Source organism: Lipotes vexillifer, unplaced genomic scaffold (genome assembly GCF_000442215.2).
Source record: "Lipotes vexillifer unplaced genomic scaffold, Lipotes_vexillifer_v1.1 scaffold194, whole genome shotgun sequence".
Lineage (NCBI taxonomy): Eukaryota > Metazoa > Chordata > Mammalia > Artiodactyla > Lipotidae > Lipotes > Lipotes vexillifer.
The window spans coordinates 1940816-1958159 of NW_006771758.1; the positions used below are offsets into that span (position 1 = coordinate 1940816).

The window sequence follows — 17344 nt, forward strand, 5'->3', positions numbered from 1 at the left end:
TTTCCTCTCTACAACTAGAGTTCCAACTTTTTGTGTGTTTTAAAATCTAGGTCCTAGATTTATAGCCTTAGATTAAACTTGTCTACCCCTTCTATTATCCTCACCCCTGCTGAGAGCACACACACACACACACACACACACACACACACACACACACACACACACACACACACTTTGCCCCAGCAATGGTAAACTGATAATGGCTTCCCAATATATTTCGTTCCCTCTATCCCTCTACCTGGAAAGTATTTCTCTTATTTCTGCCCATTGGCTTGCCTAAAAAAAGCATAATTCATCTTCAAAACTGAGTCAGAGATGATATCTTCTGTGACAGTGCTTCCCAAACTTTAATGTGCAGATGATCACCTGTAGATCTTGTTAAAATGTAGATTCTCATTCGGTTTATCTCAGGGTGGAGAGAGAATCTGAATTTCTCACAAGCTAGTAATGCTGCTGTTGCTGGTCCGGGGACCACATTTTGAGTAGCAAGTTTCTAAGAAGTTTCCACTGATGTCGCCCTTTGCGCAATAGATTCCGTCACTTTTTCTGAGCTCTTCTCTACTTTGACCTTATTTCTGTTGTTGCTCTAATTGCTGTATTATAATTTTACTCGTTTGTATGTCTGCCTTCCCAACCATACCTGGAGTTTCTTAAAAGTAAAGACTGTGTCTCTTTCATCTTTGTTTCTGCAGCACTCAGCGCAGCATATCAGAGATCACAGGAAGCATTTGATATTTACTTGGTGAAACAATGTTGAACGATGTATAGTCTTTATTTGTCTGTGGAATGTGAAACTATGTAACCATTATTATTTATGGAAAACTTTTGGTTGTCTGACATTGGGATAAATATGGACTCAGGCTATACATACCCTATTTACTAAAATGCACGGCTTTATTTGCTAGACCCAACCTTTAACTTGGTGTGATTTACAAAGCATAAGAGATATTTGTAACATTTTAATTGTGAACATTAGCAATCACTGTACACTAATAAATATTCAATCTATCCAAATATAAATACATAGTCTCAAAAGGGCATAATGCAAAATCTATAAAATGTATCTAGAACTAAAACTTTGCATAGGGGAATTCCCTGTGAGCACATGGCACCATTTTCAAAATGTGAAAAGGAAAAAAAAAGCCAAAAACCAAACAGGCAGAAGTCTATTTTGCAGGACACTGAGAGGTAACCTCTTGACACATGTTAAGTTAAAGGCTCAATGATTCTGAGCTTGAACAAGATAATACCATGTAAGGGAGAATTTTTCTGAACCATACCACAGAAATCAGTCAATTCTGATGTTTTCCTTCTAGGCTGGATGTTCCAGAAATCATCTCTAATTAAAGGTTCCAAAAAAGAATGTACAAAATGCCAAAAAAGTAAACAGGGATGATTTTGGATAAGTTGAGAAATATCATCTTCTAAATGATAGGTTTTTTTTTTTTTGAAGCTACCAGTTTCGCAATAATTATACTTAAAAGTTGTACATCTGCATCTTCAGCCAGTCAAAATATCACATGATTTTTTAGAAAGAGCTGATTTCAACACCATCCAAAAAGAGTTTTCCCTGAACACTGTATGAAAATTAAATCTCTCTTACATCAAGGAATACCCTTCCCCAGAAAGTGTCCAAGAAGACTGCAGCCGGCTCAAAGTTGAAGTGATAATTCAAGGAAGTATTTATACTTCTGCAGGAGAATCTTTTAAAGCTGCTTTGAAGCTCATCTACAAATTACTTCATGCAATATGACTCTGGTGGGTTGAGTGAATCAAAGGGCTAATTACTCCTTTAGTAACTCCAATGTCATTAACTCTGATGAAGGTGAGGATACAGATGAGGAAAAAAAGATCCTATTCCAAGTTGGAGGGCTACACTGCCAGCCACCCTGGTCTACGCAGGAGCAGCTTTACTTGCTGATGGTGCTGTGTTGGCTTCTTTATTGGCTCTCTAGGACTTTCCCCTCTACTGTTCTTACCTCCTCAGCAATCCCTTTCACCCTCAGTAGAAGGCAGTGTTGAATAAAAATAGAGAAACTGTGCATTGCAGTCAGCCAGAGGTGGGCTATATTCTTCCTAGCTCTGTCACTTCAGGCAGGTGTCCAAGCTTTTCAAAGCCTAAGTTCCATTATCTGTAAAATGGGAATAATAATAATATCTCACTGCACTGGTGTGAACTCAGGGTGAATTGAGATTCTGCAGTTAAGGCTTGTAGCTCAGTACATATTCACTTTGCATATTCAAGTGCTCAATCAACAGTAGGCATCCTTGTGCATCTTGGAAGCCCCCCACTCGGTGCCTGACTCAGTTTCCATCCAGATGGCTTGAACAAGAACAGACCTCTTACTCCTCTCTTAGAATCTGGGGAGACTTGGAAGTCTCAACCTTAAAGCTGCAAATCTCTAGGGCCTAAACCAGCTTCAGTTTCTCTGCCAGGCCACACTCCCCAGCACAAGTCTGCACTCTGTTGATGAGGATGGAAGAATGCAGAGAGGGGACTGATTCCTGTAGGCCTCAGTAAGTCAGTGTTTACGGAAGCCATGATTTCCTCCCAGGATGCCTGTGGAAGCATTCGGCACAGAAGGGGACTCAGAGTCACTTGCTTGGCTTGGTAGTAAAGATGAGCATCCAAGTGGTTACAACCTAAGGCCTTTCCCTGTACCAGGTGTTTCCACCATCTGATGCCCTCTTTCTGCCCAGACACCAGATACCCAATACTCCAGCGGTGAGATCAGAATTGTTCACCCCAGTCCATTATGCTCCCTTCAAGGAGAGAGGTGCCAGTGTCCTCTATGAGTAAAACCTCATAAAGCTGCTTCTCAGAATATCCGGCCTCTAATGTGAGCAGCTGTTCCATCTTCCTCTAAGGCAGGAAGCTGTGGTTGACAGCATCACAGAGGCAGAGCTTACTCTTTGTGACTTTAATTAACTCACTAGTTCTTGAAAAAGAGTCGTGCTCCTTGTTCATCTTGCCCCATATCCTGGGATTCTGTGTTGTCAGGTCAAATAAAAAAATCCCTTGACCATGAACTTTAGGTCCATGTTTAAAATAACAGTAAGGGTCCTGCCCCATCTCTCCCTTTCTCTAAGAAGTGCAAGAAATGTTGCTTGAAAGCTGTCGATTGAGGTTTGCGCTCCACACAAGATAAGAGCCTGGAGGAAGGGTACAGACTGCTCTGGCCCTGCTCCCAGTTCAGTGGCTGAGCCTCCTGCCTGTGGCCTGGTGCCCGCCTCTATCAGGCCACTGCCTCCGTGGCAGCTTAGGGACTGGCGCCACAGGCCAGTTGCCTCTGAGGAGTCCTGGGATGGTGGCAGCTTTTAATGCTCTGTGGTGGGAAGACCTCCTTGCCCCACTCAGGATCTGCAGCCCATGGCCTGGCACTGAGTCTCTTTTAAAGTCCCGATTCTGCAATTTCAGCCAGTTGACTCAAGAGTCTGGAGAAAGGTGGCCGGTCTTCTGGTTTCTAGAGAGGGAAGAAAAGAACTCTGTGATTTCCTTGTACTTGTGTGTCATAGCTAATTCCAAAGCAAACCAGAGTTAAACAGCAATCCGCTCTGCTGAGTTTTAAATATGCTTCTATATATATTGTATTTGAGGCCATTATGTCTTAGTTGTTAACAGCAGGTATTTTGGAGTCATATGGCCTGCTTTTGAATCACAGCTTTTCCACTCATTGGCTGTGTGACCTTTGAACAGGTTACTTAACCTTTTTGAACCTCAGTTTTGTCATCTGTAAAGTGGGGATAATAATATTATCAATCTCATAAGATGTTGTAAGAAATAAATAAAATTGTATATAAAAATGCAACATAAAATAAGCACTCAGTAAGACTAAAAAAGAAAATATTTAGGTATAAATCTCATAAAATATGTATAGGATCTATTTTAGGAAAAATATAAAATTCTAAAGAAAGAAATCAAAGGAGAGCTAAATATATCGAGACATATTCCATGTTCATGGTTAGGAAGGCTTGCTATTTTTAAGATGTCATTTCTTTTCAACTTGATGTATGGATTCATCACAATCACAAGAATCCCAGCAAGTTATTTTGTAGATACTGACAAACCAACTCTAAACTCCATATGGAAAGGCCAAAGACTCAGAATAGCCAACACAATACTGAAAAAGAACAAGTTTGGAGGACTGATACTTCCTGACTTCAAGACTTACTATAAAGCTATAGTAATCAAGAGAGCATGGTATTGGTGAAAGAAGAGACAAATAGGTCAATGGAATAGAGTTGGGATCCCAGAAATAGACCCACACAAATGTAGTCAAATCTTTGACAGAGGAGCAAAGGCAATTCAATGGAGAAAGGGTAGTCTTTTCAACAAACGGTTCTAGAGCAATTGGACATCCACATGCAATACAATGACTCTAGACACAGACCTGACACTCTTCACAAAAACTTACTCAAAATGGATCATAGAACTAAATATAAAATGCAAAACTTATAAGACATCTAGAAGATAACATAGGAGAAAATCTGGGTGACCTTGGGTTTGGCAATGAGTTTTTAGATACAACACCAAAAGCACAATTCATAAAAGAAAAACAATTGATGTTGAACTTTGTTAAAATTAACAACTTCTTCTCTGTAAAAGACTTCTGCTCTGTAAAAGGCACTGTTAAGTAAATGAAAAGATAAGCCATAGTCTGGGAGAAAATGTTTTTAAAACACATATCTGATAAAGGACTTATATCCAAAATATGCAAAGACTTCTTAAAACTCAAAAGCAAGAAAACAAATAATCCTATTAAAAAATGGGCAAAGATCTAAGCAGTTACCTCATTTTAAAAGGTATACAAATGGAAAATACACATATGAAAAGATGCTCAACATCATATGTTAGGGATTTGCAAATTAAAATAACAATGAGATACCACTGTATTCTTATTAAGATGGCTAAAATCAAAGCACTGACAATGCCAAATGCTGGTGAGGATGTGGAGCAACAGGAACTCTCATTGCTGGTGGGAATGTGAAAATGGTAGCCCTTTTGGAAGACAGTCTGGCAGTTTCTTACAAGGCTAAACATTTTCATATGATAGTGTTATGAAACTATTCATTTCATATGATCCAGGAATCACACCACTAGATATTTACCCAATTGAGCTACAAATCTATGTCCATATAAAAACTTGCACACAAATGTTTATAGCAGCTTTATTCATAACTGCCAAAAACTGGAAGCCACCAAGATGTCCTTCAGTAGGTGAATGGATAAACAAACAACTGTGGTATATCCATACAATGGAAATATTATTCAGTGATAAAATGAAGTGAGCTTTCAAGCCATGAAAAGACATGGAGGAATCTTAAATGCATAGTTCTAAATGGAAGAAGCCAATCTGAAAGGCTGTATGATTCAACTATGTGACATTCTGGCAAAGGCAGAACTTGGACAATAAAAAGATCAATGGTTTCCAGGGATTTGGGAAGAAGAGGGGAAGGGATAAATAGGTGAAGCACAGTGCATTTAAAGGCAGTGACACTATTCTGTATGATACTATAATGGTAGATACATGATATACATTTGTCAAAACTCACAGAACTGTACAAAAAAAGCAGTGAACCTTAATGTAAAACATGGACTGTAGTTAATAATAATGTATCAGTGGTGGTAGAATAATTATAACAAATGTACGCCACTAATGCAAAATGTTATTTATAGGGGAGAACTCTCTGCACTGTTTGCTCAAATTTTCTATAAACCTAAAACTTCTAAACAAAGTCTATTAATTTAAAAAATTAATAAAAATTAAAAAAAGAAAAAAGTACTAAATGTCAGCTATCATAATTGTTATAGTATTTAATCCTTGAGAAGTGGACTAGATTTGTTTTGTACCCTTCTTTATGTCTTTATGGTTTATTCCTTTGTTTCTGATGACAAAAGCTCTATGAACTTATTATTTAACATTATTTAATTATCTTACAGTAAGATAATTTAACATTATTTAATTATCTTACAGTAAGAAAAAGGAGGTTCAGAGAATGGCCCATGATTAATGATTAAGAAATGATAAAACTGAGATAAAACCCAAGTATCCTATACTTTTTAAATCCCCCCTGTTACCCTTCCATGATCCGAATTTGTGTTAATTCTCTATTCAGCAACTTTCAACTGTGGTTGAAATTTAAAATTTGCTAACTCACCCAAGGACATTTAACATTTACGCTGATGTGGCTTAAGGCATAGCCTGCCACCCAAGGATAACTGAGATGTCTGGGAGGGTGCAGAGTAATTGGCTCCCGTTCTGAATTGTTGTATGAATAAAATGAATTTTAATTCAGTCATTTTAATAGTTTCACAGCACCAGTGAACTTCTGTTTACCAGTTTATAGAACTAACTTCATGTATATTTAACGGTTTTATGATGTTACAGATGCTGTTTTTCTCAAAAAATTGACATAGGCCTTCCCCACTCTTCCTTTCTGACAGTATGTTGATGGCTTGTGACATTATATTACAAATCAAATAACATTTAAGGTCCCCGCCAGCTCTTCTAGGGATGAGTAACTCCTTTAGTTAATAGATGCTCCATGTCACTTTCTTGCTAATCTATTTTGTCATCCCTACTGCCTCATCCTCTGAGAGGGTTCCTTTCTTCAGGGATGGGGGCAGACCCTGCAATTGCAGATTATAATGAGGCGGGGGGAACCACTTCCTTTACTGACCTCTTTCCAGCAATGATTCATGATCTGGTAGATATGTGAGGAGGCCAGTCGAGGCTTGTATAACCGAAATCCAGTGGTGATGTCTTCCACCACCTCTGAGTTGCTTCGGTTTTCATACGGGATTTTGCCTTCACTGAAGACTTCCCACATCAGCACACCTATGAGAAATGGTGAATCGAAACAGCTAGTGATAAAGTTCCTAAATAGCGAACAAACCAACTTACCTCTAGAAATCACAGACTCCTTGACATTAAGATTCAAGTCCCTACCTCCAGAAAGTACAATATCAAAAGCCACCTGAGGCTTATTAGGCCTGTGGTATTTCTAAAGAGCCATTTCCCTACCTTTCTAGTGGTGAAGAATGTTCAAGCTCGGCCCTTTGTTATATCTAACTCAAATGCTACTACTAAAAGTTGCAGGCGATGTAAACTCAAATGTCTACACATGATATAGATGAATGGAGTGGATGAGGTCTGCATAATAGTCCTAGGGAGGACTGTGAAAAACTGGAGGTCAAAAATTCTGTCCCCAAAGGGGCAGCTGTGATTTAGCTCCAGCCAGCATAGGGCACATGGGAATGAAGGCTCTGAATTGCCCCATTTTCTGACTTTTTAAAGATTAGTCATAAATTGGGAGTTTTAAAATATAAACTCAATTTGATTTAAAAGAAATACTGGGGCTTCCCTGGTGGCACAGTGGTTGCGAGTCCGCCTGCCGATGCAGGGGACACGGGTTCGTGCCCCGGTCCGGGAAGATCCCACATGCTGCGGAGCGGCTGGGCCCGTGAGCCATGGCCGCTGAGCCTGCGCGTCCGGAGCCTGTGCTCCGCAACGGGAGAGGCCGGCGTACCGCAAAAAAAAAAAAGAAAAAAAAAAAAGAAATACTGTGTTAACCAAGCAAAAAGCTTTAGGTTGTCCATTTTTGACCTCTGATTTAATCCCTTTTCCTTTTCTGCCCTCAGTAGAAATGTTACACCTAGCTTTATTATGTACTCATCTATTCGTAGGTTGTCAGAGTGGGAACAGAGCTTGCAGATCACCTAATCCAGTGGTTTTCAAAGCATAGTCCAGGGATCCTGAGGGCAGAGTTTTCCAAAGTATGATCCCTAAAACATCTGAAGTTTTGAAAAATCAACTCAGAAATTTGTTCCAATGGCAGATCCTGGGCCCTAGCCCAGACAACTGGATTAGAATTTCTAAGGGATCCTCAGAAATGCCTCAGGAGTTTTGGAAATTCAGTAAATAAGACCAATTAGTACCCCAAGATGCCACGATTTCTGGTGAGATTTCTTTGGAAAATGGGGGAAAGCTGGCTGGAAAACAATTGCCTTCAGGCAAACCTTGTAATGCACTGAGGAACTGAGTAAGGCCCAAAGAGGTTAGTTGAGTTGTTTAAAATAGTGCAGTTCATATATATGGAATCTAAAAAAAAAAAAAAAAGGCTCTGAAGAACCTAGGGGCAGGACAGGAGTAAAGACGCAGACGTAGGGAATGGACTTGAGGTCACGGGGAAGGGGAAGGGGAAGGTGAGACGAAGTGAGAGAATGGCATTGACATATAAACACTACCAGATGTAAAACAGATAGTGGGAAGCAGCCTCATAGCACAGGCAGATCAGCTCATGCTTTGTGACCACCTAGAGGGGTGGGATAGGGAGGGTGGGAGGGAGATGCAAGAGAGAGGGGATATGGGGATATATGTATACCTATAGCTGATTCACTTTGTGATACAGCAGCAACTAACACAACAATGTAAAGCAATTATACTCCAATAAAGATGTTAAAAAAATAGCGCAGTTAATTAGGGGCAAAACCTCAAAATGCGTGACAAAGCCCAGTGGCCTTGAGGCAGGCAAAAGCTCTGCTCCATCCAGGTTTCTGTTTCTCAGGTTTGCCACCCCAGTTTTCTCAGCCCTCTATTCTGCTTCCATCAGTCAATCTCATCTGTGGACACTTCAAATGACATATCCTAGGAAGGGATGGACTTTAGCTCAACCCTCTAATTATAATATACAGAAGCAAAGTCCTAGGCTGACAACCTGTGGCAGAATAAACCCCATTCCGAGTCAGCAGGTGAATGCGACAAAGTGCTCTGGCTGCAAACATCTCTTTATGGGACACCTGGCGTGGTGCAGCATGACCCGCCGTACCGATAGAGAGTGGCCGCACATCAGCCATATACCCTTTCTAGTTATATGCACCGGGGAAAAGAGAATGTGAGGTTGCTCAAGCGCAGTTTGTTTTCTTCTAAGTTCATTCTGTACCTTAAATTTGACTAACAAAGTCATAGTTAGGCCTGTTGAACAGGGTAACTACTTTAAGGAACAATTCAGAAGGACTCAAAATCAAAAATCACTTGGTTGTTGGAAATGGATATTCTAAAATGCTGGAGAAGATTAGTTAGTTCTCCTCGTAAGAGATTTAATTAGTCATCTTCTCCCTGGTTTCTACTACTAGTCAATATATTTGGCAAACCTTCCCTTCACATAGAATGACAACATCGAACTCCAAACTATTCCTGTCCGAAGTAGAATCCTTCTTACAATCCAAGTCAAAGAGGTTGTCCAGTATAGTTTTGTGTATACATTAATATGCAAAAACTATGGCTTAGAAAGACATGACACATCCAGCAAGAATATTTAGTACTTCTTGCCACACCAGCATCATTCATTTTGTCTTTTCATTCTTGCCCATTTGCACTTATAAGAAGTTCTAATTCCTTACCATGGCCTGCTGATTTCATTGCCTACAGTTCTCCCACTAAGTCAGTACCTCTTTTCTTTGGACACACCAAGCTTTGGCACTTGCTGCTTCCTTTGTTAGAGACACTGTTCCCTGGACCTTCAAATGGAGACAGCTCCCTCTCATCATTCAGCTCTCTGCTCAACAGTCACCCCCTCAGAGAGGCCTTCCCGGACCCTGCTATTTAAAACAGACCCTCCCTCCATTCCAGTTACTCTCCTTCCCATTACTCTTTTGTTTTATTCATAGCACTTACCACTACCTGACTTTATCTTATACACATATTTGTTAGCTTGTTTACATGATTGTTACTGTCTCCCCTTAAAACTTGGCTCCAAGAGAATAGGAGCCTTTTCTATCCTATGTACCACTGCTTTGTGAGCACCTAAATTAGCTCCTAGCATGTAGTAGATGCTCAATAAATCGTTGTTGAATGAATGGGTAAAATACTTTATTGAGAGTTAAATGTGGGAATAAATGTGAGAATAAATATAATGTTAGAAAAAACATGATCCTTGCTCTCAAGGGCTCATATTCTAATCTCCTGACTCCAGCTTTTGATGTCACGGCAGCTATCACCAGCATCCTGTTTTCGCTTTTATTTTTGCCCCTATTTCAAAAATGTCCAAGAATAGATACAATAATGAGGGCCCCTTCATTCCTTTCAGAGCTGTTTCTACAGACTCTCAGTGGGACGCCCTCACCACCCAGTGTTCAGGGCAAGTAAGGCTGCCTGAATTTGACAAATAAAACAGCTGGCCCACAGTCCCAGGTCATGTGGGAGTGGGGCCAGAATGACACTTACCAAACGACCACACATCCGACTTGCTGCTATAGCGACTGAAAGAGAAGACTTCCGGGGATGCCCACTTCACCGGGAATTTGGTGCCTGAGGAACTGGTGTACTGGTCATCAAGGACGAACCTGGGGAAAGAGGGGAGAGAGATTGTCTGAGTGTCCTGGTGGCCTGCATCCCATTCCTGAGACTCTGCCGGCACCACAGGTCCGTATTACCTTGTCATCCCAAAGTCGGACACCTTGATGACTTGGTTTTCTCCAACCAGACAATTCCGGGCAGCCTGGAGCAGAGACAGGCAAACAAAAGGGAAAGGAAAACTTGGTGGGTAATCAGTAATTAAGGAGTCTCCTATAACCACAGTCCTTTGCTTTTCCATGTGCTGCATTGCAGAAGCAATGAGGAGCTTCACAAATGCTAGTTAAGCTTCACTAGGGCCTGATGGAAAGTTGAATGTTAAGATCCTTTATCGGGATGAGTAAATCTGGTCTTTCATCTTCATTCCTGGTATCCTAATCAGAAGAAAAATCCATAGTGTTGTGTAACCAACTGTAAACTCCAGTGCAACCTGATGTTAACCTCAGGGATGATATGAAGAAGCTGTTACCCATTTGACTAAAATAAGAATGTGTTGAACTTGCGAATTCTCTTAAAACTATTCCTCAGTAGGGATGGTACATGGTCCCTAATTCGACTGGAAGAGCCCTTACCAAGAAAAGACCCATGAGTCTCAAATTTTAATGTGCCTGCAAATCTCATGGGGGGACATGTTAAAATGAATATTCCCAAGCCTCAACCCCCAGAGATTCTGAGGATGGTTCTAGGATCACCCCAATGTGATCCTGGTAGATCCTTGGATAACATTTTGAGAAACATGTGCTTGTCAATTTCTTTCATTTTTTTACCAAGAGGAAAAGGAGGCACAGAGAGGTTAAAAAGGAGAGGCTGTTAGCTTTATTGAGAAAGAATGTAAACTCCAACTCAGAGGGTGAAAGTCAGAGGTGGGGCTGGAAATAGAGCCCAGATCTGAGTCCCATGAGGACATCCCACAGTTTGTGGAGGAAGGAAGAAGTCGAGAGGGGAAGGAAGAGGGCTTATGCCTTGTTATTGATTCATGCATTCCCAGTCTTCGTAGCTCTACATTTCAGTGGGACATGCACCTTCACCCTAGACCTGTAGGGGTTTGCCCCACGCCCTCTTACCAGGTCTCTGTGGATGACACACGCCTCTTCCAGGTAGGCCATGCCCTCACACACATCCAGGCACATGCCCAGCAGGGTCTCTGCAGCAAAGAGCCCCCGCTGGCTGCGCAGGTAATCTGACAGGCAGCCATGTTCCATGAACTCAAACACCAGGCAGATGGGGGCTTGCTCCAGGCACACTCCATAGAGCTGGACCAGCTTGGGGTGAGAGAGTTTCCTGGAGAAAAATGGCAAGGGGTGAGATGGTCTAAGTTTAGTCTCCCAAAAATACACTCCCTCCCCCAAACAAAAATGTCTCATTGAGCTGAGACCAGAAGAATGCAGGGATTCAGCTGGTGTACGCGAGAATGAACAAAGGCCAGTGTGGTTGGCATGTCATGGAACCAGAGGAAAGATGGGCAGGAGATGAGATTGGGGAGTGGGCAGGGCCAGACCATGGTGGGCCTTTTAGACCACAGTGAGGAGCTTGGAGTTATTCTCCATACCATGAGAAGCCATCGCTGGACTTGAGCAGGGAGGTGGCACAAGATGGCATCAGAATGGTATTCAAAGAGCATAGCACAGAACATCCTTCCCAAGGTATCTCTGCCTACTCTTGTTTTGGCCACTCACATCATGACTTCAGCCTCCTCGACGAAGTCCTCTTCTGACATAGCTCCTTCCTGAATGGTTTTGATGGCCACCTTGTCCCTGTTGAGCCAGTAGCCAAGATGCACCAACCCAAACTGCCCGCTACCAATCTCCTGCACAAAAGTGAGCTCTGAGGGATCAATCACCCATTTTCCTGGAAGAGAAAGAGTTTTCCAGAGTTGGCAAGCAGTAGATATGAAGTATAGGACTCCCAGGAGACTATATATATATATATATATATATATATGGCCCTATACAGCCCTATATATATAACAATTAGCCTATTGTTAATATAACTCAAAGATAGCAAATGGTATAAGCCTGTATACTTAGAACTATAGATAGATAAAAGTATCTTTTTTCCCAAATAATAACATAGAGTATGTATTGAAAGCCATGAAAAATGTGCGTGGGGACGATTACATGGAAAGAGAAAGGAGGATGGCATTAGTTGAGATATTAAAGAAAGTCAATGAAAGGGTTCTAAGGTCCCAACCATTTCCTATACCTGACTGAAAAAGTTTTACTGTCATTTTTCACATAGAGCAAGTTTTATTTGAACTGGTCATTCATTCATTCATTTATCCATCAAGAGCATCCATTATGTACATAGCACTTGCTAGGCCTTAGCAGGGGTTAGGGGTAAGGTGGTGGATTCCAAGAGGACTGGTACAGAGGTGCAAGCCAGCACACAGTCTCGCACGTAAGTAGGCTTTCAATAAATGCTCAGAAAAAGAATAAAAGGGATCCGAGTCTCAGTTTTCACACTGGCAAAAATGAGTGGGCTCATAAAATACTCTCTGGGCTTCCATCCAGCATGGGCACATTCGGATTCCACAGGCATTAGAATTATCTTATTTTTATAAGGAGGCTGAGGGGCATTATCCTTTCCTGATGCTTGGTCTAGTACCATAAACAGTTCAGTTTCTATCTCTTTGAGGCACAGACTCAAGAGAAAACAGTACCGAGCACCTACTGTGTGCAGATATGGTGCTGGTTAGGGATGGAGAGCCCACACACTGTTTCTCAAAGTATCACCCTTTAACCCCTGTGTCAAAATCACCTAGGGCACTTGTTGAAAAGGCAACCCCAGGACCCCACTGTCTGGGACTGTGTTTTGGTAAATGTTGGGTCGGGGCTGGAAGTCAACACTTTTCCTAAGCATCCTATGTAACTCTGATGCACAGTGAAGCTTGAGAACCACCAATCTAGAAGATATAAAATGAAAGGTACACCAGCCTTCTCCTCGACCAGCACAGTTTGGACCAGGGGATGCAGGCAGAAAATCACAAGTGGGTGAAACGGTTCCATAGGACAAGAAGGAATAGTAGGGCCTATGGCCCTAGAGATGCATGCCCTGCCTAAAAGCATTCAAAAAAATTTAACACAGTGCTATGCAGACAGACATTTCTGGATGCTGCTAGCTTACAGCACTTGCAATGGACCCATACATAACAAACTAGATGATACAGAAGTTCTAGAAAATAGGCAAGAACACAGTACTATAGCACTGGTTCCTAATATTTTTTTCTAATAGCATTTAGCAGAGTGCTCTGTACAAAGGAGGTGCTCAGTAAACACTTCATTGATGAACTGTCATCTAAAACCAATAGACATTGATTTGACCTAGATAAATGTGCATACGTATAGATGTAATCTTACACACATTGTAAATGTTCATTTGTGCACACCATCTCCAGATATACAGTGTACCTGTTTAATGATCATTTTACGTCTGGGGAAGTCCATTCAGAATTTACCCCAGACCTCTAGGGATGTGAGTTAGTGCAAATGAATAACATTCCTAAATGCACTGCTTACCATATCTCAGCCCTGCCGTGACCGGGGCTTTCTGCCTCCAGGAACTAACTGGATACCGGAGTCTAGTGACTAGGCCTGGGTTGATTACAAAGTGAAAGGCAGTCATTAGAGTTTTACCATAGCAACCATCCAAGTCAAATCACCAGGAAAAAATATAATCCAATGCAAAAGCTATTTTTATTCTGGAAAACAAATTCCAAAGCCCAATCACTGATATTACATCTTCCCTGAGAAGAGGTATTATGTCACAGGTGGGCAGGTGGTAAAATATCATGATTCCAGCAGCAGAATTTGCTAATGAAGAATATGTAATATAATCAAATATTTGGCATCCTTTTCTATTTGTATAGTTATTATTTATGGTCAGTTTGTCTGAGATGAAGAAACCCAGCTGGGTGTTTGTCACTTTTCTCCAAGTTCCCCTGTGAGGGTCCCCCTCTGGCCTTGTCCCTTAGAACTCACCTCCTCCATTGTGTTGGTGATAATTGACGAGGAGAGGGATGGAATCAAACACGTACTTTTCAGCCACGTAATATCGCTTGGGGTTGTCATTTGTTTCTTTGATGTGATAGTGCTTTATACAGGGGTTGTTCTCACTTAAACAAATGAAACATAAATGCAGTGATTATTAAGAGGCAATGTTTAGAGACAGAAATATCTACTGGTAGGTCTACAGATTCCTATTAGCTTTGTTTTTTGCCCTCTCACATGGATGGCAGATATATTTCAACTTGTGTGTCAGTCTTGACAGGCTGGCCTTGGGTGCTGTATTAAGAAGGACTCTGAGGCTGCATCTGGACTCAGGATTGGTGCCATGATGGATTGGTGATGTTTCTTCCAAAACCTCAAAATGGACAGTCGTCTTGTATGTGCTACATGTTTGCCTTCCCTGCTGTGTGGATTTAACTAATCTTCAGCATATGTTAAGGAAGCATCTTGGCCCTTTCGTACTTATTTGGCTTTGTATAGCAGAGTTAACATAGCAGCCCTGAGTGCTATCCTTAGAAAGGTCTGCTTGCAAGATTGGCCCTTGGCTGGCTTCTGAGAACTTAGATTTCAGGAGGGCTCTCACCATTCTCTAACTGATAAGGATGGCTCCCTATACCTAAATTGTTTGTATAAACAATGTGGCTTATGCTCAATGCTTGCTTTTCTCCTGGGAGTTTCGAATTTTGCTATGTGCTAGGCAGAGGGTACCCAGGTGACCAGCCCCCAGTGAAAGGATCTGTAAGGTTCTGGAATGTGGTAAGGACTCAATAAATGGTGGATAGTTTTATTAGCAGAGCCAGAACTAGAATTCATATTTTCTCGCTTGCAGTCAAAAGTATCTTTTCTTTTATTCTTTGGATTAAACTATAAATGCATCAAATACAGGACCAGGTATTTATTTCTTTAGAGCTTTGCACTCAGGGATGCCAACTGGGAAGTCAACCTGGCATCCAGCCCTAGCTCTGTCACTTTCTAGGTAAGTGACTTCAGTTATGTTCTTAATCTCCCTAGCCTTGGTTTTCTCAGAGCGATCAGGGAAGCACAGTATTTCTAGGGACTCCTCTACCTCTTGCACTGTCTGACATTCCTGTGTGTGGCTCATCGCTCACCCACCTCAGGACTGTCTCTCCCCACTTTGCTGAGTTAGCACCATACCTTACGATGGCCTTGGTGAAAACAGACACAGTGTATGTCCCTGGAGTCCTGGAATCTCGTACCATGAAGGCTCCTTCTTTGCCCTGGAAGGGTTAGAAAGAATGGAAAATCAGTGATCCCAGGAAACCAGGCTCATGCATCCAGCTTCACTTTCTTGCCTGTGAAAGGAGGAAATACTGTAGGCCAGCTTGGCACAGAGCAGCCTTTCAGCTATAATGGCTACCGTTTCATTCATTCATTCCAGAGACATTTCTTGAGCTCCTACCCATGGTTCCAAGACTATTCTAGTGATGACATAAACTGTAAACGGAGGCAAACAGACACAGGCTCTTCCCTCTAGGAGCTCATTACAGATATTGCCCAGCCGTCACCACAACATTGCAGTCTAGATGTTATTATCTTCAATTTCCTGAGGAGGATACTGAGTGCTGCAGAGCTGAAGTGACCCTCTCACAACCTACAGATATAGGTGGCAGACCTGGGATTTGAACCTTGAATGTGGCAGGTGAGCAAAACCTTTGCTCATTCTACTAGTCCGTGGTGCCTCCATTCAACAAACGTTAGAAGCCATTTCTCTGTTCCCCACAAGGGTACAAAACTTCTGTCTTGGAAGCTTCATCAGTTTCTTAATGGGAATATATTTTGTAGGCCCTTTCTCAGGTGCTGATTTTGCTGCAGGGCAAAAGGAGAAAGAAAACAAAGCTGCTGGTTGCATGAGGGAAGTGGAGAGAAGGGGAAGCCCCCAAAATATGCCCTTCAGCCCACTGACAATTTTGCCAGTGCTGATGAAATAAGTACTAACAAACAGGGGAGACCAGTTTTTTCAGTCCTGGTAGGAACTTGAAAGTCTTAACTCTTTTTTGAGTACTTTGTGTCTAAGGCTCTGTCCCTACCCACCTGTCAATCTGTGCTGGTGATATTTGCAAAATCTGTTGCTATGGTTTGCTTAACTTAGACACGCTAAGGGCCATAAGTGAAAGCCAGAGAGAGAGGAACCTCATGTGGTGGGCATACACTTGTTGTATATGGAGCAAAATATACACAGTTTAGAAGCTCTTCCACACCCTAATCCCAAAGGTGGGTCATCTACACATACAAATAATACACAGATGGCCATGCTAATTGTTTGCATCCTAGAATCTCAGGGTTAGAAAAGACCTTTTAGAAGAAACTAGAAAGGTTCTGTAGCCCAGGGTTATCCCAACCTCAGTACTATAGATGTTTGGGGGGCAGTAATTCTTTGTCATGGGGGCTGCCCTGTCATCACAGGATGTTTAGCAGCATCCCTGGCCTCTATCAACTGGATGCCAGACATTGTCACATGTTCCCTGGGGGACAAAATCACCCCTGGTTGAAAACCACTGATCTGGCCTAACTCCCTAAACCCCTGTGCCCCAAACTGTTGGTGATCACAATCACCTGAAGAATCTAAAGCACAGAACAAGACAAAACAAAACAACGACTACGAGCTGTTTACAATGCTTCCCCCGCCCCCCGCCTCCCCATACCTACACACTAGGAATCTCCAGGACTGAGGCCCTGGGACCTGAACTTTTAAAATGCTTGTGGACATCCAGATTTGGTCTCCAATGACTCAACTGAAAATGCATTTCTTGTTTATAACAGTCCTGAAGAGTAGTCCCTGTCGTCTGAAAGAGCACTATTAGTTAGAAAGTTCATCCTCATGTAGACACGTAACCTGCTTCCTCTGACTTGGCCCTAAACCCACAGAGGGGAATTTTGGGGGGGGACGGTTGGCCCTTACATCATTGTGCATTCTTGCCAAACTTAGAGGTTACCACAACAACTTTGTGAGACTCCCAAAACTCT

General features: G+C 41.9%; 1 protein-coding gene across 1 annotated transcript in view; it reads right to left on the reverse strand.

Moving 5' to 3' along the window:
• Positions 1-878: 878 nt before the first annotated feature.
• The window catches only part of ITK (IL2 inducible T cell kinase), a 67798-nt gene continuing 51332 nt past the window's right edge, over positions 879-17344 (reverse strand). Inside the window, exons 9-17 of the mRNA XM_007447127.1 lie at positions 15515-15597; positions 14333-14466; positions 13871-13945; positions 12032-12203; positions 11420-11636; positions 10436-10500; positions 10227-10345; positions 6682-6839; positions 879-3464 (exon numbers count right to left, since the gene is read on the reverse strand). Coding sequence (XP_007447189.1) covers positions 3393-3464; positions 6682-6839; positions 10227-10345; positions 10436-10500; positions 11420-11636; positions 12032-12203; positions 13871-13945; positions 14333-14466; positions 15515-15597 — 1095 coding nt within the window. The 3' untranslated portion in view covers positions 879-3392. The remainder of the gene's footprint in view (positions 3465-6681; positions 6840-10226; positions 10346-10435; positions 10501-11419; positions 11637-12031; positions 12204-13870; positions 13946-14332; positions 14467-15514; positions 15598-17344) is intronic.